This window comes from Coloeus monedula (genome assembly GCF_965178545.1).
Source record: "Coloeus monedula genome assembly, chromosome: 8".
Lineage (NCBI taxonomy): Eukaryota > Metazoa > Chordata > Aves > Passeriformes > Corvidae > Coloeus > Coloeus monedula.
Genome location: NC_138788.1, coordinates 18,055,991 through 18,078,968, shown reverse-complemented (window position 1 = coordinate 18,078,968; position 22,978 = coordinate 18,055,991). Strand labels below are relative to the sequence as shown.

Genomic DNA, 22,978 nt, shown 5'->3' with positions numbered 1-22,978 from the left:
TGCAAGTGTGTCCCAGTTTTAGTTAATCCTATCTCTCACTCCAAGATTTACAAACATAGACAAAGCAGGGTGTGCTTTTCACCTAGTCTCACCCTTGGAAATGACAAAAATTATCTGAAACTAAAAATAAGTAAGACTGAGACATGCTCAGCAAGAAAAATTTAAATCCAACTATTTAAGCAGAAGTTCTTTGGAAAGGAGAGGCAATCTAAATAAACTGTGTCTTGTTCCTGTAATAACCCCAAAATGTGTTTAGAGCTTGCATCTGTGTAAGCAAGCAGCCAAATGGCAATGCATGAAAAGAGTGGTAGTTTGGGGTTTAGGTTTTTTTGAGCTATTCTCTGATCTCTTATGGCACTTGGACTTAATTACATAAGAAAAGGCTTTTTAGGGGAGTGCTTCAAAAGAGTGGTGGTGGAGGTCTAGGCAGGGAGGACTCTGAGAATACCTGCTGCTGAAGTTAGTCGTGAATTGTGTTTGCAGAGTCTTTGTGACAGGTGGTTTGAGCAGGCTGACTCTAGGCTGGGGTAGTGTGGTTTGAATATGACCATCTGTTCCTTCTTGCAGATCCTGTTTGCCTGTGCAGAGGCCCTGTATGCTCATGGATACAGTAGTGAGGCTTGCCGCTTGACTGTAGAGCTTGCCAGGGACCTACTGGCCAACCCTCCAGATCTCAAAGTGGAGCAGCCACCAACTAAGGTAGAGAGATGACAGCAACCATCAGTAGTCTTGATTGTAGGGCATCTCTGTGCAGGAGACCCTGTTTCTTGTGATTCTCTTCAAAACCTTAGTCTCCTATTTCATAGTGTACCTCGCTGGAAATGTTAGTAGTTTTGCTGTTTCAGGATAAAAGGGTTGGACAAGAAAGAAATAAGCATAAACTTCTGGAAACTCACCTGTAGTGACACTAAGCAGTGTTTGTTGTATGGAAGGGTTCCCTTGGAAGGGACGGGCGTGCAACATCTGCCTGCACAGCATCAGTCCAATAGTGGACATGTGTCTTGTCCACAGGCCAGCTCTTCCACTGTGTTGTGCTGGGGTGACATGGGGGAAGCAATGATGTTCAGTGGTAACCACTGAAATTTGAGATTCCTCTGCATAAGGAAAAAAATCTAAATTTAATCTAAATAAAATGTATTTTATTCTTTCTCCTGTGTATAACTACTGCAAAGGATTAGAAGACAAGAATAGTGTCATTTAGGATGTTTAGGAAAGCATCCTGTGACAAATTCCTCCTCAAACAGGGCAAAAAGAACAAGGTATCAACCAGCAAGCAGACATGGATGGCAACCAACACCTTGTCTAAAGCTGCTTTCTTGCTGACTGTGTTGAGTGAGCGGCTGGAGTACCACAACCTGGCCTTCCGAATAGGAATGTTTGCTCTGGAGCTGCAGAGACCACCTGCCTCTACCAAGGCTCTGGAGGTATGAAGAATCTCAAAAAGACAGTATCCATAAACAACATTACTCTGTTGGAATGTGTTTGCTCACATGGTTTACACCTGAAGTTTGGTTATGCTTTTATATGTTTTCTTAAAATGAATTGCAGTGGAACTAAATTGAGTGCACATCCCATTAGCACATGTTGATCTGCCAGAAAAATGATTAGGAATATCACTTCAGCTGTTGTTACCTTCATTAAAAGGAAGCTCAGACTTCATGGGCCAAAAGGTCTTTGATTTCACATGAAGCTATAGGCCTGAAAATATTTAGATGAGTACAAAATCTTTTATGAATGTATTATTTTGATTAGAATAGCCTACTTCTTATCTTAAATATGTTTTCAGTTTGCTTCTCTAATCTGGGGAAAATAAAGTCATTTGTAAATATCCATATTTGTTCATATTTGTATTGGTGAAATGATTGGAAGTTATTCCTTAGGGCAAATTGGTGTGATTATTGCATGTTTGAAAATTGTTGCCTTTGCTGATACCTCATTCATTGGCAAGCAAGCATATGCCCTGTGTGAGCATATTATTTTGGACACACCTTGATTATTATTAGGATTCCTATTCTGAAAAAGAATAGTAAAGTAAAGACCTTGTCTGTGTGGTTTACAGCCACCTTGCTTTTTTACTGCAGGGTTGTTCAGTCCCTCAGAGTGTGTATTGTTGCTAAATATCCACCAACTACAATTTTTACGCTAATTATTTGTACTTCTTGTGGTCTGATTAGAAGATTGTGAGATTGGTTGTCACTTGCTACCTAAAAGCAAACTACTGCTTTCACGTGTTAAGAATGCAGAGAATACAGGCACGTAGTAGTGAAATGTCTTCATCCTGATGGCATGTGTGCTTCCATGCTGTGCCTATTCTTCTGCTAATCAGTTTCTGATGTCTCAAATGGGTGTATCGATTAACATAGCATCCTTTCTTCCTACAATACAAGTAACGACCTTTTTCACTGGCCTATCCAGTCAGATACTTCTGCTGATGTTCTTATGAGAGCTCATGCATTTTTTCTGTATGCAGCTGAAAAGTGATCATTTGAGTAAGAAATTTTGTATATAAATATGAAGCAAGACTGTTCTTAGATTTGAAAACCTGTTTTCATTGTGGAGAGAATGGCAAAGGTGGCTAGGCTGATAAGAGTTGCTATCATTTAATAAACCAATAAAAACTGTTGCTGTACTTTATGTAAAGGGGAAAATGGTCTGCTCCCCACAGGGGAACTGTGCTGTTGACAGCTTTTCTTCTGTTTCTTTGTGGATAATACCAGGTGAAGCTGGCTTATCAGGAATCTGAGATTGCAGCCCTCTTGAAGAAGATTCCCTTGGGCACCAATGAGATGAACACTATTCGAGGAAGAGCTGAAGAACTTCGAGAAGGGACATTGTGTGATTACCGTCCTGTCCTGCCTCTGATGTTGGCAAGCTTTATATTTGATGTCCTGTGCACTCCAGGTACTGACTGCATTGGCCTGAGTGTGTGCAGGGCATATTCTGAGATGCCAGGTCTTGAGGGATTTTCAAAATGAAACTGTCTTCTGTATGAGAACAACCAAAGTTTTATTCTTCATGCGCTGTTGCTTGCACTTGCCTCTATGTTGCTTTAAAGATATTTTGTTCCTCAGTGGAACTGTTTCTCCTTCTGCCTACATTTGAAAACAACTGCACATTTAACACATTTCAGCACTCTGTGTGTGTTTGTAAAATGAACTACTGACTTTTCTGCTTTTGTGCTGGTTATATTCAGAGGAAGCTGATATAAATCTAGAATTTAAAAAGAACACGAAAACCTGGGATTAGAAGATTGACTTGGCAATATACTTGCCTGGTTTGGAGCCTCCTGAGGTTAGAGAGAGAAATGGGAAAAAAGCCCCACAAGGTGCTGTGGTCTTGAAACTGGTATGAGGCTAAGAACAGAACCACAGGAAGCTCTACAAATTCAGAAAGCTCTCAGAAATGTCTTTTGCTTTGAAGCCTTAGCTTTGAAAGCTGAACACTAATTCTGTTGTCTTCTTTCAGTGGTTTCTCCTACAGGCTCTAGACCCCCAAGCCGTAATTGGAATAATGAAATGCCTGGAGACGAAGAGCTTGGTTTTGAGGCAGCTGTTGCTGCCCTTGGTAAGAATCTTTCACAAGAAAAGTCTGCCTTCAACCATGTTCTGCAGCCTTTCCCATTTTGAATGGTGACAGTTAATAGTTCATTCCAGTTTGATGCAGAATTGGAAGTGTTTGCACAGTTTGACAGAACCAGATGCAGGATTCTACCTGCCAGGGTTGAGGTATCTTTGCAAAGCTGTGAAAAAATGGAAGGAGAATATGGGATGAGACCTCAATGTTTAAGTAGTAACATGCATTTTAGCATTCTGCTTGCTCTTTTGTCATAAAATATGTATTGCCTGGACTTCAATGGAGATGGACAGTTTCAGAGAACAAAAGACAATCATTTCAGAAGAGACTAGACAATGGTAGTGAAAGACTAGCAGAAGTACTCTCAAGCTTTATTATATAATTCAGGATCTTAGCATAATACTGAATTCTTGCCTCATTTGCTTCAGCAACAAAGCAGTGATTATGTACATGTTATGATGACAATACTGTATGCCTGTTTTAAAGCAGTATGCAAAAAGGAATAAAAGGGATTAGACAAGGCCTGTTCTGTTGCCTCATCTCTGAAAGGAAGAAGATGAGTTTTTTATGGTGTTGGAATGCTGGCTTGTAATATCTGCAGAAACCAAAAGTTTTGATTCAAGATAGGGTTTTAGGCTTGCCTGGACTCTTCCTGTGGCCTTTTAATATATGGTTGTTCTGACAGTTGTAAAGAACTTAGTATTCTAGGGACAGACAGCAGCTTCTGTTTATTCATGGCCTATTTCTGAAGTTAACAGAAAAATAGGAGGAAAAAAATCTTTATTTTGCCTGTAACAGTGAGGGGAATAAAACAGTCTGAGGTATGGATAGTGCTCAGGATGTAGTGTAGTCCCATTAACTCACTTGCCTCTTCATCCTCTCTTTTATGGGCTGCAGGTATGAAAACAACTGTCAGTGAAGCAGAACATCCTCTGTTGTGTGAAGGCACACGAAGGGAGAAAGGGGATCTGGCACTAGCCCTGATGATTACTTACAAGGATGATCAGTCTAAGCTGAAGAAGGTGAGTTTCCCTTTGAAAGGGGAGAGGGAGATGGAAGGCAAACTATGTTTAGGTTTTGATGGATTTGATAGTTTTGCCAGTGAGTATAAGTTGCTGTGTCACATACTGATGTTTTACAAGCTATATTGTGGTATTTATATTCGTCCACTGATCCCAAACCTGATTGTGCAGCATGCATTCCCTGGGAGAGGCACTCTTTCCATAGGTTTCTTGAGGTCCATTCAGGAGATGTGTTGTCACTGCTTTTATTGCTTTTGTTTACCTGCTAAGACAAGTTCTCTCTTAAGTGTTTTTTCAGTGTGCAGTCCGTGTGTGGTCTGGGGATTGCATATGTTTTGCTGCAGGGATATTGGCTTGCAGAATAGTATACCTAGCAAAGCCTCTGTTTCTTAACCTCTCACCTCTTTGATATATTAGTTCAGTACACCTGTGTCTTAATTTCCTATGCAAGAGGGAGAGTAAAACTCTGGCTCTCCACCCCAGAGGAAGAAAAAAATACTGAAAACTGCTGAAGCTTCAGAAAGGGTTTTATTAATCTTTTATATTCCAAAGTCCTCCTACACAGCAAGTACATTATTAGTGTCTTTTTGTCTCCTGAAAGAGAAGCACTTTTGCTATACTCTTCTCCAGAGACGCTATGGTATCAATCATCTGCACATAAATGGTCCGTCAGACTTGTGGTGTTGATTAAATCTGGAGAACAAACAGTAGAAGTGGACAAACCCTTAAAATGTGGTGATGCATTGTTCCCCACTTACATAATAAATTAAGACAACAAAGCGTTACTGTAGGCCAGTGTAAGGCAGTTTTCTCTAGTGGCTTTGCCAGTTTCTCAATAATGTGTGAAAGGATTTTCTGAATGGTGAGCATGGAATTTTTGTAACTTAAACAACAACATCTGGCAGAACTAAATTTAGAATCCTCCATTCTGTCCTTGATATACCAGAACTACTACTTTTTTGTGAGTTTTAGGTGCTTTTCAGGTGTTGGAACCAAAGTGCAGGGGTTGTTTCTCTGCCTGTCCTGAATGACCCATTCCCCCAGGAAAACACTGTTTTTAACCTTTGTCCATGGAGAAGGCTGCCAAACCTTTGGGATGAATTAGAATCTACAAGAGAGTGAGTTAGGTGGTGGTATAATATGTAGTTTGTTTAAGGGTGAAAAATTTAGAGTTTTTAGGTTTATTAGTATGGTAAGTGGATGAAGGCAAGATGGAGGATCCCTGTGGTTTTTCAGGTCTCTTCCTTCTTCTTCACCCACTCAATTTTCTGCAGTGTTGGTAGCACAGAATGATTGGTTAGGAAATGCCGCAGTACAGGGCTACGTGAATGGATAGTTCATTAGGCATTGGTAAAAAAGTAAAAATAATGTATGTACTTAGTAACTATTGGGTAGTTTACCTTTAAAAGGCCTTGAGTTTTCCTGCATTTGCCTTTTGGTACTTGCTCTGCTTCATGCTATGTTGGTGGCATGTAAATTACTGATAAGATATAATAAATAATCTGAAGACCGAGAAGATCCAAAAGTCCCGTTCGTCTCTTATTCCTGGCAAGGACTTTCTCCCCCCTCGGGGGAGGACATGTGGGGGTTGAGAACTGCCACATTCAAGTAAAGTCAGTGGGTGTTTCAAGTGAAAATGAGTTATTACTGAGTCTTTGCTTCCTCAAGTAGCACAGACCACATGGCTCTTAAGTGTGCATTGCACTACTGTTTAGTGCAGGAAGATTGATGCCTATTTTCTTTTTTTCCCCAGCAAATTAAATTTGTTGTCCACCAGGAAGTTTATTTGATATTTTCCCTCTTTCTCTTAGTGTAATGCCTGGTCTCTTACCCTTCTGCTGAGTGCCTTTTTTTTTCTTCCCCTTGTTGTTAAAGATTTTAGACAAACTCCTGGACAGAGAGAGTCAAACTCACAAACCACAGACACTGAGTTCCTTCTACTCATCCAGCAAGCCTACAGTTGCAAATCAAAAATCTCCTTCCAAACATGCTGCCCAGTCTGCTGCAGCTATCCAGCAGCTTCCAGGGACTTCTGTCACTCAGCAAGCTGCTGTAAGCACTGCAGTCCAGAGCAGTCCTGAGAACTTTGTGGAGAAGAGTGCACAGGGTGAGAAGTGCTTTGTACCAGCTATGCTAAAATTTTCCATAGTTGCAGCCTATTTTCCAAATCTTGACTTAAATGTTCTTGGCCTAGTGTCAGATGATGTGCTTAATAACTGAAAGAAAACTGAGATAATCCTGCTCATAAATACTATTCATTTTATAAAAATTCTTTATCTTTTGTTATTTATATCTTTTAAATGGCCATGTCTGGTTTTAGAGATACAGAAACAAGATGATATTTACTGTGTCCTGTTTATGCAGAGAGCTCTCAGAGGTCTCCCTGTGAGCCAGCTGCTGAGGCCACTGTTTTGAAACAAGAAGGAAAGGTCCCCAGTCGTCTGGCCCTTGGAAACCGAGGTGGATACAATGGGAGATGCTGGGGTTCACCTGTCAGGCAGAAGAAGAAACACACAGGTGGGAATGGACTAGTTCATACAGCATCTAGTGCTCTGTTAGGCAGTCTGCTGGGGTTTACCCCTTGTTCGCACAAGAGAGCCAGAGAGGAACTTTTTACAAGGACATGTAGTGATATGACAAAGGATAACAGCTTTAAACTGAAAGAGGAGAGATTTAGATTAGACATTAGGAAGAAGTTCTTTATTGTGAGGGTTGTGAGGCTCTGAACAGGTTGCACAGAGATACCCCATCCCTGGGAGTGTTCAAGACCTGGTTGGATGGCGCTTTGAGCAACCTGTTCTATGACTGTGATTTTACTTGTCAGCCTTTCCTGTACAACAGAAGCAGCTGAGTGTCTCTGAGATGTTTGACATGGACAAATAAGATTTGCTCCATAAATTTCCTGCCCCTTTCTGTATGGCAAGTTAATGTGCCATTCTTGCACCAGTTACGTTCTGTGTGATGGATTAGATACCTGGAGCTGAATGATTGCTGACTCTGGAAGTGCAGCACTGTGCTCCTGGATTCAGAAACAAATTCAGAGAAGCCGCTGCCTCTCTACACTTCTCTTGGAAAGGGTGTAAGTTAGAGGCAGAGGATGTGAAGGTTGTGCAGCATATATCTAAGGCGTTTTCTTCTTATTCGTATAATCTGTGGAACTTGACTTTGTATGTATATTTGCTTCTTGTTGTTATACTCTGCCACAAAGCTTGGCAGGTGGATTGAGGGGCTGTGATGGTGTGAAGGGGAAAAAAGATACCTTGTTCTTGGACTCTTCTGCATTTTAATGCAAGAACTACAAAATGACACTGATGTCTGTGGCGAAATTGATTTGATTTAATCTCTCTTATTTTACAATGAATGCCTGCTAGCCTTAAGGCAGTTGCTGACAGAACTGATCTTGGTACTGCAGGTAATATGATTAGGAGTTTACCTACCTGCATTACATTTACCAACCCTGGTGATGTTTCTGTGTTGGTTCTGGTGTTGTAGGCATGGCTAGTATTGACAGCAGTGCTCCTGAAACCACCTCTGACAGTTCTCCAACACTCAGTCGGCGTCCCCTACGCGGGGGCTGGGCAACAACATCCTGGGGCAGAGGACAGGACAGTGACAGCATTAGCAGCTCTTCAAGTGATTCACTGGGATCTTCCTCTTCCAGTGGCAGTAGGAGAGCCAGTGGGGGAGCCCGTGCAAAGACTGTGGAAGTTGGCAGGTAATGAATAATACCAATGCAGAGAGGCAACCTCTAAGCCTGATGTTGGGGACTTGGCACGTGTGCATCAAGAAACAGTTTATGGGGAAAATTTGCTTTGTTTCCTCTGGACCCCAACGACAGGAGCTCCAGCTGGCAAACTTGGGGTACTTGTTGTCTGAAAGATTCCTCTTTCTTCTAGGTATAAAGGGAGGCGGCTGGAGAGCCATGCTCCCCATGTCCCAAACCAGCCCTCAGAGGCAGCTGCTCACTTCTACTTTGAATTGGCCAAGACAGTCCTTATCAAAGCAGGTGGAAACAGCAGTACCTCTATCTTCACCCACCCTTCCTCCAGCGGTGGGCACCAGGGACCACACCGCAACCTTCACCTCTGCGCCTTTGAGATTGGGCTGTATGCACTAGGGCTGCACAACTTCGTGTCTCCCAACTGGCTCTCTCGAACTTACTCGTCCCATGTCTCTTGGATCACAGGTTACAGCAAAACTTTATTGGGATGCTTACTTCTGGGCAGGAAAGGGGGGTAGGGAAGCAAGCTTGTTCTTGAAAATGGTGATGCTGATGTGCTGTAGGAGCTGTGTAAGCAGCTCACACAGCTGCAGTAGTTGCTGATCAGCAGTGATTTACACAGTGGTGCTTAGTTTGGCCTGGAAAGTTCTTGCGACCTCTTTCTTCTTGTTGGTACTGCAGCATGCTTCAGTCTAAAAAGCCCACTTCTCATACAGAGACGGTCTTTACCTCTCCTTCAGAGGTATGCTGAAGAGGCAGGCATTTGTCAAGTCTGAACATACTCTTTTGGCTGTGTTCAGTTTTCACTTTCCTCCTCCTTCTGATTGCACCCATACCTATTACCTATCCATATGGCTTCTAGAGGCCTAAAAAATACACTTTTGAAAATTCATGTTTTCCTGACGTGATGAAATAGACTGATAGTCCAGACTGCTTTGTGGGTACTAAAATCAGCTATAGCAAGTACTTTTTGCTATTTCCAATGCATTTTAGCTTAACTTAGGTAACGGTGTCCTCACTCACCACTTGCTCATTCAGGGCTCTTGTTTGTCCTGTGTTTTGGGAGGAAGCACCTAAATTTGATGCGACCCCTAAGGGAAGCAACTGGGCTCTGTCACTGCTCTTGAAGGAAGTGAAGAGTGTACCTGCTGTTGAGAGAAAGCTGACTGTAACTGTGCTGGGCATACAGTGGTGCGAGAGTCTCTCTCACTCTTCCTCTTAGGGCAGGCCATGGAGATTGGTAGCGCAGCCTTGAACATCTTGGTGGAGTGTTGGGATGGACATCTAACTCCTCCAGAGGTGGCATCATTGGCAGACAGAGCTTCACGGGCCAGAGACTCCAACATGGTGCGGGCAGCTGCTGAACTGGCACTCAGCTGCCTGCCTCATGCCCATGCCCTGAACCCAAATGAGATCCAGAGGGCTCTGGTGCAGTGTAAGGAACAGGTAAGCATCACATGGCAGTTGCTAGTGGAGGCTGATTTTGATGCCATGATGATTTTTTGCCTTTTCTTTTATACCCCTGTTATACCTTTTTACAACTTCTGTATTCTTAGTGCTTTTTGCCTGCATTCTTGGACTTGTTTGTTCAGCTGAGAGATGAAACATTTTAGAAGCTTCGTAGGTAGGGGTTAGGGTGCCCCAGACCCCAAGGTCCTCTCCAGAACACATTCTGTAAACTAAGATAGAACCATCCAGGGGAAGGTTCCTGGGGGGGAGGGGGGCCCTCATTCAAGCCTCTCACTGGGGAATTTTGGATAGATATGCTAATTAGTAAGACCTGTAATGTTATACCAGATCATTTGGGGGTGCATTGCAGTGTGCATTTCAGTGCATTCAACCTGGACATAGTGCACCTAAGGATCCTTAAAATAAATACCAAGGTAAAACCCCTTTTTCCCTTCTAAGACTGTTTGACTCTTGATTTTAAGACCAGGAAAAGGCATCAATTTCTAGCATCAAGGATATGCTGCTGTTACCTGTGGGGTTGGCTCCTTTGCTACTGCACAGCCTTAATCCTGGTTCTCTGGATTTCTTATGTTTCATGAATAACACTCATTATTCTGCTGCATAGCATCTGGCTGGTCCCCCTAGTGTTAGTCGTTTTAGAGTGCCTTATACTTTTCCCCTCTTGTAGTTTTTCCTTCTTGTGTTTCTTGTTTTACATTCTTGACTTCTTTTGTTTCACTGCTCCCAGGACAACCTGATGCTGGAAAAGGCCTGCATGGCCGTAGAAGAGGCAGCCAAAGGAGGTGGTGTGTACCCAGAAGTCCTCTTTGAAGTAGCTCATCAGTGGTACTGGCTTTATGAACAGACTGTTGGTGGGACCCCTGCCCAGAGAGAAGGTGCCACTGGCTGCAGCGCCGGTGGCGCACGGGCTGCGTCTGAAGCAGCGCGTGGCTTGGCAGACAGCCGGGTGACCTCAGAGCCAACCACGGTGACAGTGGCAGCTGCAGTAACTGCTGCAGCAACCGTCATGCCAGTGATCTCTGTGGGGTCAACCATGTACCAGCAGCACACAGTGGCAGGGCCAGCAATGGCACATACACACACACAGGGTCTCCACCCTTACACCACCCTTCAGACTCACATCCCCTGTAATCCCCAGTATATTGGACACACTATCCAGCACATGCCACGCCCAGCTGTCTTCCCGGTCCCTGGCTCGGCGTATCCACAGGTGAGTTTTGGCTGTGCACTGTGACCTTGTGTGTCTGCTTCTGGGGGAGTATGTTGGATTGGGGAGAGCATGGGCCTCAGACCTGTCATGACTTGAGATCCAGCTTCTGCTCTCACTTGCCAATTGATGACACTCACTTTGGCCCTCCAGCTCAGCACTTGCACAATAAGGAGCCTTCTGTGGCTGCATTTAAAGTCTCAAGAGAATATAAAATATAATATATCAGTAGTTTTTAATTTCTGTTGCTCTGAAGTTTCTCAGAAGGCACTGAACAGAAAGCTTGTTGTCTTGAGAGCTTGCAGGCTAAATAGAAACTATGGTGGGAAAACCAAATAAAGGTTATTTTAACCTTTGCCTATTTGTGATGGTCTTGGAGTGGTTTTCTGCAAACTGACTAGATTTTTAAAAGGAGGAAGAACAAGCAGATGTAATGCTCTTGCGGTGCAAGGTTCTTCCTTTGCTTTGTTTTCCTGTCAGACTGGGCCTTTGAACCTCTGGGGCTTGTGTGGGGACATGATGTTTTGAAGTACTTCTAAATGGTCAGGCAAAATAGACATTACTAGACATTGTAATGTACCTTCTGTTTTAGGGTGTCCATCCAGCATTCATAGGGGCGCAGTACCCTTACTCAGTAACCACACCGTCACTGGCAGCTACAGCAGTGTCCTTCCCTGGCGTGCCCGTCCCCTCCATGACACAGATTGCGGTGCATCCCTATCCCAGTGAGACGGGACTGTCGCTGTCTTCCAATGTAGCGCGTAAGTTACAGCTCTGGGCTGTGTAGCAGAGGTTTCTTTACTGTGTCTCTTAGCTGTTCCCCAGTGAGGGCCTGTTCCTTATTGATTACAGGTGGAATGAGGGTTCTTGCACTGAAAAGTTCTGGCTAAATGCACGCCGTTCTAAAGGTGTGCATGCTCAGGGGTACTGGGATTTCCAAGGGGCCTGATACAGCTAGCAGAGATAAATTTCTGTTTAGCTAAATTTCCAGTCTGACATTATTTAGGCCTCAAGACTAAAGCATGTTTGGAGCCCTCCTGGCCCATCTGACTTCTAACCTGTAAAAACTTTATTCCCGCTCTCCTTGGGGCAAGGTGAGCATAGATGATCTTGAGCAAAATCATGTGATTCCTTTTTGGTCAGATGAACAGAGTGCAGGAAGCAGGCAGACTTCTGCTACAGAAGCATTACTAAATGTCTTTTCCTGCCTGAAAGGATTGGAGGCAGCCAGTGCCCAAACTGTGGAACATGCACAGAGACAACGGATGTCTTGTCAGAGTCATGTCAATGGCATTTGGAATGGTTGCTCATGTGTTGTGCTGGGGCTCGAGTGATGGTGAAAACCCATTAAGTAGTGTCTGGCAATGCGACAACAGATGTTGACTGAATTGGGGAACATGCTGTCATTGCCATGGAGTTTTGCACCAGTGGGTCATGCTTGACCCCAATCTCTGTTAACTCCTCATTGGAGAGGCTGTAATACTTGCCTGTTTTTAGTGTTTTGCAACTGGAAGACTGGTATGTGCAAAAATACTTGAGAGTTGTGTTGGCCTCCGTCATATTCAGAGTATCAGGAGAATGTTTTCAGGTTTTTTTTATCCTGTATTTTGATGCTAAAAAGCCACCACAAAAGCAAATAGAACAGTCATGAAGGCTTTAGGATCTGACAGCTGCCAGCCCTAGTTGTAGTCTGATGCTGTGACTTTTCATTGTGAGAAACCATTTCTGTACTCCTCCAAAGAGTTACGAGTCTTTCAGAAGTGTGAATTCATCCTAGAACACTCAAAATACTGAAAAGAGAAAACAACCCCACCCTTTCCAGTTGCCATTGTTTATGGCTTCCATAAACTTGTTCTCAGTTCTTGCAGTACTGTTTCACTGTTCCTGAAGTATGTAATTATGTGGTGATGCCTGAGTTCTGGCAGTAATTTAGCTCATTCTTATGGGTCATTCTCCTTGGCCAGACTTGAAACGTAGTATGAATTTTGCCCCACTTTGTGGGTTGTTTGGCACTCTGTCTCCTTGGCTGAGGAGGTCAGACAGATCTTTCCTTGGAGACACGTTCTCAGGTATTCAACTATTCAGTAGCAAACATGGAAGGAAAAAGAAAAGGAACTTAGAGCATTGCTCAAGCCGGTGTAGTAGCACCACAGAGAAGCCATGAAACAAGGGTAACAATGTGCACACACCTAATGGCATTTCTGCTCTGGAGTTCTCAAGCAAACCTTGGTTTTTACTCTTTGTACTTTTCTTGAGAGGGACAGATAAATTTGGGTCTGTTGTCAGAGTGCAGCTTAGTGACTCTGTTAACTGCTGTTGGTACAAGTTTAGGTGGTACAGTGCAATGGATTTGCACTTGAAACCTGTCATTTCCCTTGATTTTGCTCATACTAGTTAAGTGTCTGAAGGTGACAACTTCTCAAGTCTCCTTGCTGTTTTTACATGCTGCCAGTGTGTGCAGTGACTGTTCTTTCCAAGGATGGATTGGAGGTCAGCCTCCAGTAACAGTCTTCCTGAACAGAGTGACAGCTGTTGTACAGCTGAAGTGGAAGAACCTTGCATTGTTGGACTTGATCTTTGAGTGACTTAATACTGTTCCTGCTCAGTAATTTTCCTAGCAGTTTCTCATCAGGTGTAGACATACACATGATTGTTTCCTTGGACAAGAAATCAGAACCAAACATTTTATTTAATAATAGGAAAGGCCTTTGAATCAACACATAAATGTAAACCATGGATTTTGTGCATGTTCACAAGATACTGTAGAAGAGATGGACACATGTAACTGACCCTGTCAGGCCCAGCTTTCAAACAAAATAGAGCTATTCCTGGCCCATTGTATTTCAGTTGTAAGCCTGTGGGTTTTGTTTGCTGTATTGTTCTGTTTAGGGGAATATAACCCTACATTGGCAGGGGGCAGTCAGGTGAAGGAGATGATGTCCCAAGTAAACCTTCTTTTAGACTGGTGCTGGGTCCTAATGCTGCTGTTTTGCTCTCTTCAGTAGGCAGTGTCCATGCAGGATCAACGTTCCCAGCGATTCAGGGTGCTTCCTTGACAACTCTGTCCTCACAGCCCAACTCCCTTGTTACAGGGGGTTTTCCTGCCGAGGATGAGCAGCACAGTCAGCCTGTGAGCCCCCAGGGTCTGCACTACCTCCACTCTGCATACCGAGTTGGTAAGGATGGCCAAGTGGGTTTCTGTAGCCCCCTTGAGAGGGATTCAGGGCAAGGCTGCAGGTTTTCACTATCTTTGGCAGTTTTGTACTGCACCTCTTGGGGGTGAATGCACCTGAGGGACATGGGAAAAGCAAGTTGATGATCATATGTGGAGTCTAAAAATGAAGGCAAAGCATTGCAAGATTGAACAATTGCTTTTCAGGACTGTCAGAGCAGAAAAGAAAGCTAAGTGGGTTAGAGCTGGGAAGAGTCTTGCCTTTCAGCAGATGCACATAAAGGAGTCTGCATAGGGCTCCAAGGATGCGACTGTGCAAATTGTGACTAAATGATAAAATGGTATTTGGCTCCTGCTGCTCATGGATGGGGCAGGCACACCTCTAGTTTAATACCAGCTTAGTCTTCAGAGGCACAAAGGGAAGTGCCCTGTGCCTCTCCAGTTAATTTGTTGAAGACAGATGCAGAGGGAACTTAAATTTAGTGAAGAGTGGGTGTGTAATTAGCATTCCTTTCCCAGTCATACTGGTTACGAGGAAATAGAGTCTCTGCCTGAATTGCCATTGGCACAAGGGTGTCAGTCGTAGGGTTTGTGATTAAGCTTAGATTGCAGTAAGTTACTGTAGTAGTAAGTAGTAAGTTACTTGTACATACTTGTGGTCCAATCCAGTGGATACTTAGTGTAGGAGAAGGAAGCCTCTAAAATAAGTGAAGGAAGAGAAACAGCAAGAAAATGGAAGGAATGCTTGACTTTTTTTGTTGAAAGTACTTGTTAGCTAGAAAGGGGTGCAGATGTCATTTAAAATATCACAGTGGTACATGGCAAGCCATGAAGGGTGTTTAATAGCCTGAGTAAGAGAGAGGCACAGGCAGGGAAGATGGTCTGGAAGATCAAGAAATGGCACATGTTGGTATTCGAGTATTCTTTAAATGGGTGGATTTCTCTGAAGAACTGTAATGGCATAAAGTGAAATGTTTGCAGATTGGCAATACTGCAGCTCAGTGTTGGCCTGTTGTCTTTGCAGCAGAGCAGAGTAGGTTGGTTTGGGGTAGCTTCTCTGTTGCAAAATTTAGATCAAAAGCTTTGCTTTCAGGACACCTCTTGTAGTGCAGCCTTTGGGGCTCTCTGCTTGACGCTGCCTGGGTGCTTGAGTGTCTCTTTGCAGATCTGTGAGGGTGATGGCTGAGGAGGTTTCCCAGTCTGGAGCAGCAGATCCAGATGTTCTTGCAGATGGTTCCTGTGCTGGTAGGCTCCAAGACTGGCCTTTTGTTTCTTTCTGGACTCTTTGCAGCTGTGGAATTTTCTATTGGTGAAGGGCAGGCCAGTCAGGTTGTGTTGCAGTGAGTGAAATGCTAGGCTAAGCCTTACTGGGCAGGAGTGCTGCTTGACTGTGGCTGCCCCTTTCTCACAGGGATGCTGGCTCTGGAGATGCTTGGCCGAAGAGCTCACAACGACCATCCCAACAACTTCTCCCGCAGCCCGCCCTACACTGAGGATGTAAAATGGCTCCTTGGGTTAGCTGCAAAGTTAGGTAAGGCTCAGAGCAGTACTTAACAGAAATCCACTTGCTGGGATTTGGGCCATGGTGGGAAAAAGCTCTTGAAAGAGTGAAATTTCAAAGATTGGGCGAGCCTGATATCGATCCCATTCCTGAGAGTGTTTCAGAAGATCCCTACTGCTCTTTCATCCACTCATTTGTCCCATTTTTGGGTTCTGTAGGCATGCTGTTGAATTTTGAGGCACTGGATGAAGTACATGAAATTGGACAGGGTTCAGAGCTTGTATCTCTTCCGTTCTATAATATCGATTCTTTCTTTTCTATTTCCACTGTATTGTAGGTGTTCCTCTTTCTTATGTATATTTATACCTTCTGTGAAGACCTTTTATAGCAATAGGTGCTCAAACCACCTATGTTTTGGGGAGCTGTTTGTTTTTACTTCCATTTTGCTCTTGGATCTTTTTTGTCAGATCATTTTTTAAATTCTTCCATAAGCAGTAAGAACTAAAAAAACCTTTACAAACAGCCTGTTTAGTGGCACAACTTCTGCTGCTCCTGCTGTCAGAGCTCCACTATAGGAAGTGGTGTGGGGAAGCTTGACTTATGTCTACAGCCTCCTTAAAGCCTGAGTGCTGAGGTATCTAGGTGCTTCCTTGATGGGCAGTCAGGAAACAATAGAGAAGGTACACTGTTATACTTGTCTCTCTAGTTACCATGCCACGTTAGTTTTCTTTCACATCCCCTTTAAAGAAAGGTGAATTTGGGAACACCAGTGACTGAGGTGGTACCTGGTTTCTCCTCAGACCTGATGGATATAGCAGAATGTTCTCTGTCCCCATGAGTTTGCTAGACTGTCTTGCCCAAGCCTTCTGCAGGATGCATTACATTGAGAAGAAGGTGCTCCAGATCCAGGTTCTTGCTGTGAAGTGTGATTTCTTGTGTGTCTGTTATCTTAACACTGTTGTTCTGGCTTCTTCCTGTGCAGGTGTAAACTACGTGCATCAGTTTTGCGTTGGTGCAGCCAAGGGGGTGCTGAGCCCTTTTGTGCTCCAGGAGATCATCATGGAAGCTCTACAGAGGCTCAACCCTGCCCATGTGCACAACCACCTGCGCACCCCAGCCTTCCACCAGCTGGTGCAGAGGTGCCAGCAGGCCTATATGCAGGTGAAGTGTGCCTTATCTTCCTGCCTGTCAGAGCTGCCAGGCCATTGCATGCCTTGCAGGTGCTGCCTGTGTCTGCATGTACTGAGGGAAGGGGCCTTGGGCACTGGGAGCTGAAGTGGTCCATTTCCTGATGCATCCCCTCCCTCAGCAGGGACTGTAACAGGTATCACCTGCCTCTGTGGAGGCTGCTTGCAAAGGAACTTACGGTACTGCTTCTGCCTTCTGCCTTCTGCCTCCTGTGCTCTTCCAGAGGCTGGAGTGGTTTTGTGTCTTCCTCACTTCAAATGCTACCTGTACCTTTTAACTCCTGAACTTTTTCTTGGCTGTATTTTCAAGCCCCCTGTCCACCCCTGTCCCTAGCCCATCTTTTTTTCTTGCCTTGTTAGTAGTAGCCTGTTTTCCTTGGTCGGCTACCATGTCCCAGGCTTTATTGAAACCAGGGCAAGTATGTTTCAGTGAGCCAGCTGGAATACCAAAGCTGCCTGTTCCTTTAAACAGTGCAATCGGGACACTTCACATATACTGCTTCTCCTGAATAAATGACCTAAGGGGTGATTCTGTAGCCATATTGTCCAGATTGGATTAGCTCTCCTATCACCCCAGATGGTATTTTTGGGACACAACAGCTTCTTCATTTGGCCTCAAAAGCTGAACCTGCCAGTTTGGGGCCTTATTTGAGAAGCTGATAGAAGTGACAGTGTTAAGCCTAGAGATATTTTGTAGCTACTTAGTGTAAACTTTACTTTGCCTATGCCCCTTAGCAAACGAGATCTGCAGTGACCAGGCTGGGTGTAACCTGCAGAATGAAAGGTTGTGAGGGTTGGATTCTGGTGGGGTAGGCTGTTACCGGGCCCTCTAGTGCTGGACTACAGCCCAATGCAGTGCTCATGACAGAGAGGGTACTTGCTATGTGCTGCATTTTGGTGCTCCAAGGGAGCACTGCCCTTGGCTGTGCTGGGGTGTAGGATATAGCACTCCTGCTTTTGAGATACTCTTCTCTGTCCGAGCCACGAGTCTTGGGACTGCTGGTGGGTAACAGCATCATGTGACCTGTTGCCCTGGGAGCTCAGTCCTCTTCTGAGTTTCACCAGCAGGAGGGTGGTGAGCAAATGCCTTAAGGCTCTTTCCCTGTTTCCATCCAGTACATCCATCATCGGCTGATCCATCTCACTCCAGCTGACTACGATGACTTTGTGAATGCCATCCGCAGCGCCAGAAGCGCCTTCTGCCTGACTCCCATGGGCATGATGCAGTTTAATGATATTCTCCAGAACCTAAAGCGCAGCAAGCAGACAAAGGAGCTGTGGCAAAGGGTCTCTCTGGAAATGACCACCTTCTCACCATGACATCGGGTGGAGCGCCACGGACACACAACCCTTTGCCCAACATAGTTGTAGTTCCATTTACACCATCCTTCCTTCTGGTGTCTTTTTTATTTTAGTTTTAACTTGTTGGAAACCACTGATCTGATGTATTTATACCATTACATTCCTCTCCAGCACTGTTGCGTGTTGGCGCTCTGCTTTGCTCGCTCTTCCTCCTCCTTCTCAGTGGGCTGCAGGCTTCAGAAGCATCAGGAAATGAGAAGGAAGTTGAGCTGGCTGCCCTGTGGTGTAGTCACCGCTTTTTTCCCTGAGCCCCGGGAGGCTGTCCTGCGAGCAGTTTGCAGTGTGATTGCGCACGTGTTAGAGGGGTTGGGGATTCTGTCTTAAATATTTATTTTTGGCATTTATAAATATGTAAACTTTTTTTTTTTTTTGTATGGGCTTCTCTTACTCCACACACCATCTCCTGTTGGGAGTGGCTGGAACTGCTGTGCACAGTGAGTGCTCCCTCCATCCCTTTCAGCAACTCCTGGTGAGAGAAGCTGAGACTGGAATACCAGGGCCAGGGCCACCTCTGCAGCTTTCTGCAGCAGCTGAGGGCAGAGGCTGGAGCTTGGGCAGTCAGTCCTTGACTGCACTGAGCTACCTGGAGACTGCCAGAAGTGCTTGGGCTCTTTCTCAGGAGTGTCCCTCACTGAGCACTGCTGGTTCATAGAATGTTTTGATCCTGGTTGTTACAAGTTGTACAATCCTGTTTCTTTTGGCTGGGATATTACTCTCCTGTAATCAGTTTCTTATCCCTTGTCTCTTCTCGTTTCCTGATTAAACACTCGTTTTCTTAGACTGACTCTTTCTTCTCTCTGCTATGATGTTGGCAGTCTGAAGGAGCTGGCCAGCTGTGTGTCAGTGGGAGCTCCTGTGAGCCCTGGTAGGTGGCTGTTGTGCTTTGGGGAGCAGCAATCCAGCACAAGCTGGGACCTGAAGGTTTCTTGCCTGGTACTGCTCTGAGAATGACATGCCTCTGCAGAGGCTGAGGTACGTGTTTGATGGGAGTTGGGAGACTTGATGGTAAGCCTGGGATGTTCTGCCTACAGTTCTGTCAGTCACTGGGTTCCTTTTCTAGTCTTGATACTGTGTGATAATGCAGAGCCTTGTATTTTCCAAGTATTGTGCAGAACAGCAGCTTCTCCCATGTACTTGGAGAGGTATTTGGTGGACTATGAAAGATATCCAGTAGGGACAGCATTGCAGAAAATTAGGTTTGGATAGCTTAAGTGTATAAGCACATAAATTTCAGGGCTTTTAAAAGGGGAAGTTAGATGACTCATGGACGTTAAGAATCCCGTTTCTCAGTAGTAATCAATTTGCTTCTTACTTGGGTTTAGCCAATGAGTTTTAGTTTCTGCAAGTTAGAAATATGTGCCTGTTTGGTATTTTCAGTGATACTCTAAAAAAATAAAGTAACTGATAGGCACAGGGCAAAACAGATGGACAGGCTCTTTTGGTTCGACTCTGTGTACTGTACAGGCCAGAGAGTATGACTGAGGTTCCTCTACTTCTGATTGTGCAACAGTAACTATTTAAAGATCTCCTTATAGCTCCTTGTATTCCTCCATAAGGTGTCAACTAGAAATGCAGATGGTTGTAATAATGGGTTAAATTCTGTGGTTTTTAAAGTCAAGTCTGTGTTGATTATGAGCTGCCTGTTATTGGGCAAGACTTCTGGATTTGCCTGGAGAACACAGCCTGATGATGTGTGGAAAGTTTGGGTTCCTGGAACACTTTCTGTGCTCTGCTTCTTGCATGTTCAGAACTGTGAAAGGAGCTTAGAGAAAAATGAGTTGTCTAAAAAAGTCTAATCTTTTCCTTTCTAATGCGATAGGAGAGAATCTGTGGAAGAGAAGGGAGCATGTTTTAGAAGGAAAGAAGCAGAAGGGAAATGGGTAAAAGAGCTGAATGTTAAGTATCAGGAGCAGAAGTGGCTTATAGCATTAAGGATTTGGATTGAATAGGGAAATGTCAGAGCCTCATCTGTTATATTGATTAGAAAAATACACTTAGACCCTGAGCAGACAAGTTTTCAGACCACTGTGTCTGTTAATTTCTTGTTCCTGAACCATGTTCCGTGAAATGTATCTGAGCAAGGACAGAAGAAAGTGAGGAAGGAGGTGATGATGGGTTTTTTGCCACGTGTCTGTGGGGTTATTGGGGTATTTTTCTTTTATAAGAGATGGGATGAGCCCTGATGGCCCCAGAAGCATTAATCTCTTGTTAAAACAGAACAATTACCCACTGCAGTCTTGTTAGTTTGGCCACTATTCCAGGAGTGGGAAAAAAGTATAGGCTTTAGAAATTCTGAAAAGACATCTCAGCAGAAAACCTGTAACAGAGGTTGGCAGGCAACTCAAATTTCCTTTGACTTTCAGTTAACCCATGTGTTTTTTCACTTGGAGTAAATGTTCTCCAGGACCTTTCCAGAAACACATGAAGTGTCTCCCTTTCTGGACATGTTCACCTATTACCATCTTTCTTGCCTGTGAAAATTTTCTTTTGGAGGCACTTCCCAGGAATCCAAGTTAACAGAACAGTATTTGCTTTTGGACTTCAGTGTCTTTACAGCCCATGAACAAGGTGAGTTGGAGCTGTCCTGTAATGAAATGACATGCCTGGCACCAGGTATGGCTGGAATTAGCTGAGAAGCCTGCTTCTGTCTAGTTTTGTTTACAGTCCTTACTATTTATTTGGGATTTGTATTTTGGAGAGCCCATTCAGAATTAGCCTTTTGGAGAGTTGTTGAAATTAAAGTTTTTAAATTTTTTGCTTGGGTTTGGTTTTTATCAAGCCTGGAACTGGTATTTTGGAGAATACAGCTTTTATATTCCCACCTTATTTAGCACCAGCTTGGCTATTGCTACACAGTGCTGGAGTGCTCTCAACAGCCTTGCAAACCCCAGTCAGTGGAAATGGAGTAAAGCACTGAAGTACCCAAGAAATTCTTCACCACCTCTTGGTCAAAGTTGTCAGCTGTAACAACATGGCATAAATTTAAATTAGTTTTCTATAAGAGGTGGGAAAATTGTAGTTTTCTTACCTAGATGTTAAGAGATGGGCAGGATATAAAAATGAATTTTCAGGATGTAACTGGGAAGAGAATGTGCCAAAAGCGATGAGAGTTCTCACAGTCTGTTACTGCTAACTTTTTTTTTTTTTTTAAACTAAGGTGCAAAAAATAAAAGGGCAAGTTCTTAGCATTTGCTCACCATGAGTGTTCTATGACTTGCTTTTAAATCCTACTTTGCTTTTAAGCCCTTTTAAGCCATAGACCAAATGGCTCTCAGCTACAGTTTGTTTAAAATATTTTGTGTTTTTCTGTGCCTGAATTTAAGTGCAATTGACATGATTATGGTGAAGGCAGGGTCTTTTGGGTGGTTGTTTTTTTTAAACTGCCTCCCTCTCACTGTCCCATTACCCCCAGAATAATTCAAATGTGGCTTTTGAACTCATTTCTACTTCTGTTTCTGTTTTAAGGGTATGCACTTGGGGCAGGGTGGTGGCAGCAGCTCTCCCAAAGCAGCATTACTCTGTGGAAGCTAGAAGTGCAGCTTAGGGCTGTTCTAGGCAAGGGTTTTTATTTGAGCTGAGGACTAGTGAGTGCTTTTCCTGAGGGCACCATGCAGATGAACCATGTGTGCTGTCAGGAGCTGCCATTACTGAATAGTGTTTCTGCTTCTTGTAAAGACTGACTGTGCTCTGTAAACAAGTGACTTTTTATCTTGTGGGCATTGTCTACCCGCAGTTACAGTATTCATAACTACTTACTGCTGTCCAGGCTGCACTGCACAATTCCTTTGTTGCAGTGAAGGGGATGTTGAGTTATGAGGGGAAAGTGGTGGAAATGCACTAGATCTAGTACATATCTGGTATATTTACATAGCCCGCCTTATAAACAGGGACTGGGTCCCTGACATTTCCTTCCATGTCATACTTACATTGCCTCATTTAAGTCAGCCAGGAGCTTTTTCTCTAAGTCCTGAAAAGCACCTTTTCCAAGAACCTGAGGGGTTATGACCCAGCCTGATTTATGATCATGTTATCATACGTGACATAACCATGAGCTGGATGCTGACTGCTGGGATGGCATCACCACTATGGACCTGCTTATTTACAAGCATTTTGGAAAGACTGGAGAGCTGAAGGTGACGAAGGTGAGAAACCAAGTCTTGGAAGAAAACCACTTTTTAAAGCTAAAAATAAATTTCTTTCTGCATAGAATAGTGGAGATTAGTGTCAGGAATACTTTTTGTAGCAGAACCAGCCTACAAAGTGTTTTCAGAGGTATTACTTGGTTTGTTGTTGTTTTTAACCCCCACAAGCCTTTAAGAAAAAAAACCAAACAAACTGTAGGTAAAGCCCTGATAAATGGAGAGGAGGTACCAGTGCTCCATCTGTTTGCTGCTGTGTGGTGGGGGATGGGATTCCTGGCTTGAGGCAGCCTTGTATGTGTTGGCTGCTTGGTGTCTTGTGTGCAGTTGCACCATGTCAGCCAGGAGTCCCTCAGGATTCAGTGAGGAGGCTGAGCAGACTTGTTTGAATCATTTTGCATGTTCAGACCTGTTTATCATTGCTTTTCTGGCCATGTTACTACTGATACAGAAAAATGATCAGCAGCAAATCAAGGATTTTCTTTCCAACTGAGTATAAGGCCTGAAAAACAACAGGATAAGGTTGATCAAGTGGCTTGTTAGATTCCTGCGTGTCATTCTGACTTCCAGGAGGTGCAGGCTTCTGTCAGGAATATTTGTCTTTGCAGTGCTATCATCAGATGA

The 22,978-nt window shown here is 44.0% G+C and overlaps 1 protein-coding gene across 3 annotated transcripts in view; it reads left to right on the top strand.

Annotated features, from left to right (window-relative positions):
* ZSWIM8 (zinc finger SWIM-type containing 8) overlaps positions 1-18,999 on the top strand; it is a 56,754-nt gene extending 37,755 nt beyond the window's left edge. For 2 of the 3 annotated variants that reach the window (XM_082286270.1, XM_082286272.1), the window contains 16 exons: positions 568-699; positions 1,245-1,424; positions 2,718-2,901; positions 3,466-3,564; positions 4,471-4,595; positions 6,471-6,702; positions 6,960-7,112; positions 8,088-8,310; positions 8,492-8,781; positions 9,539-9,762; positions 10,514-10,996; positions 11,586-11,754; positions 13,996-14,169; positions 15,577-15,696; positions 16,649-16,827; positions 17,970-18,999. In XM_082286270.1, coding sequence (XP_082142396.1) covers positions 568-699; positions 1,245-1,424; positions 2,718-2,901; positions 3,466-3,564; positions 4,471-4,595; positions 6,471-6,702; positions 6,960-7,112; positions 8,088-8,310; positions 8,492-8,781; positions 9,539-9,762; positions 10,514-10,996; positions 11,586-11,754; positions 13,996-14,169; positions 15,577-15,696; positions 16,649-16,827; positions 17,970-18,173 — 3,171 coding nt within the window. In that variant the 3' untranslated portion in view covers positions 18,174-18,999. The remainder of the gene's footprint in view (positions 1-567; positions 700-1,244; positions 1,425-2,717; positions 2,902-3,465; positions 3,565-4,470; positions 4,596-6,470; positions 6,703-6,959; positions 7,113-8,087; positions 8,311-8,491; positions 8,782-9,538; positions 9,763-10,513; positions 10,997-11,585; positions 11,755-13,995; positions 14,170-15,576; positions 15,697-16,648; positions 16,828-17,969) is intronic. The other variant, XM_082286271.1, reaches the window with a different exon arrangement.
* Positions 19,000-22,978: the final 3,979 nt, after the last annotated feature.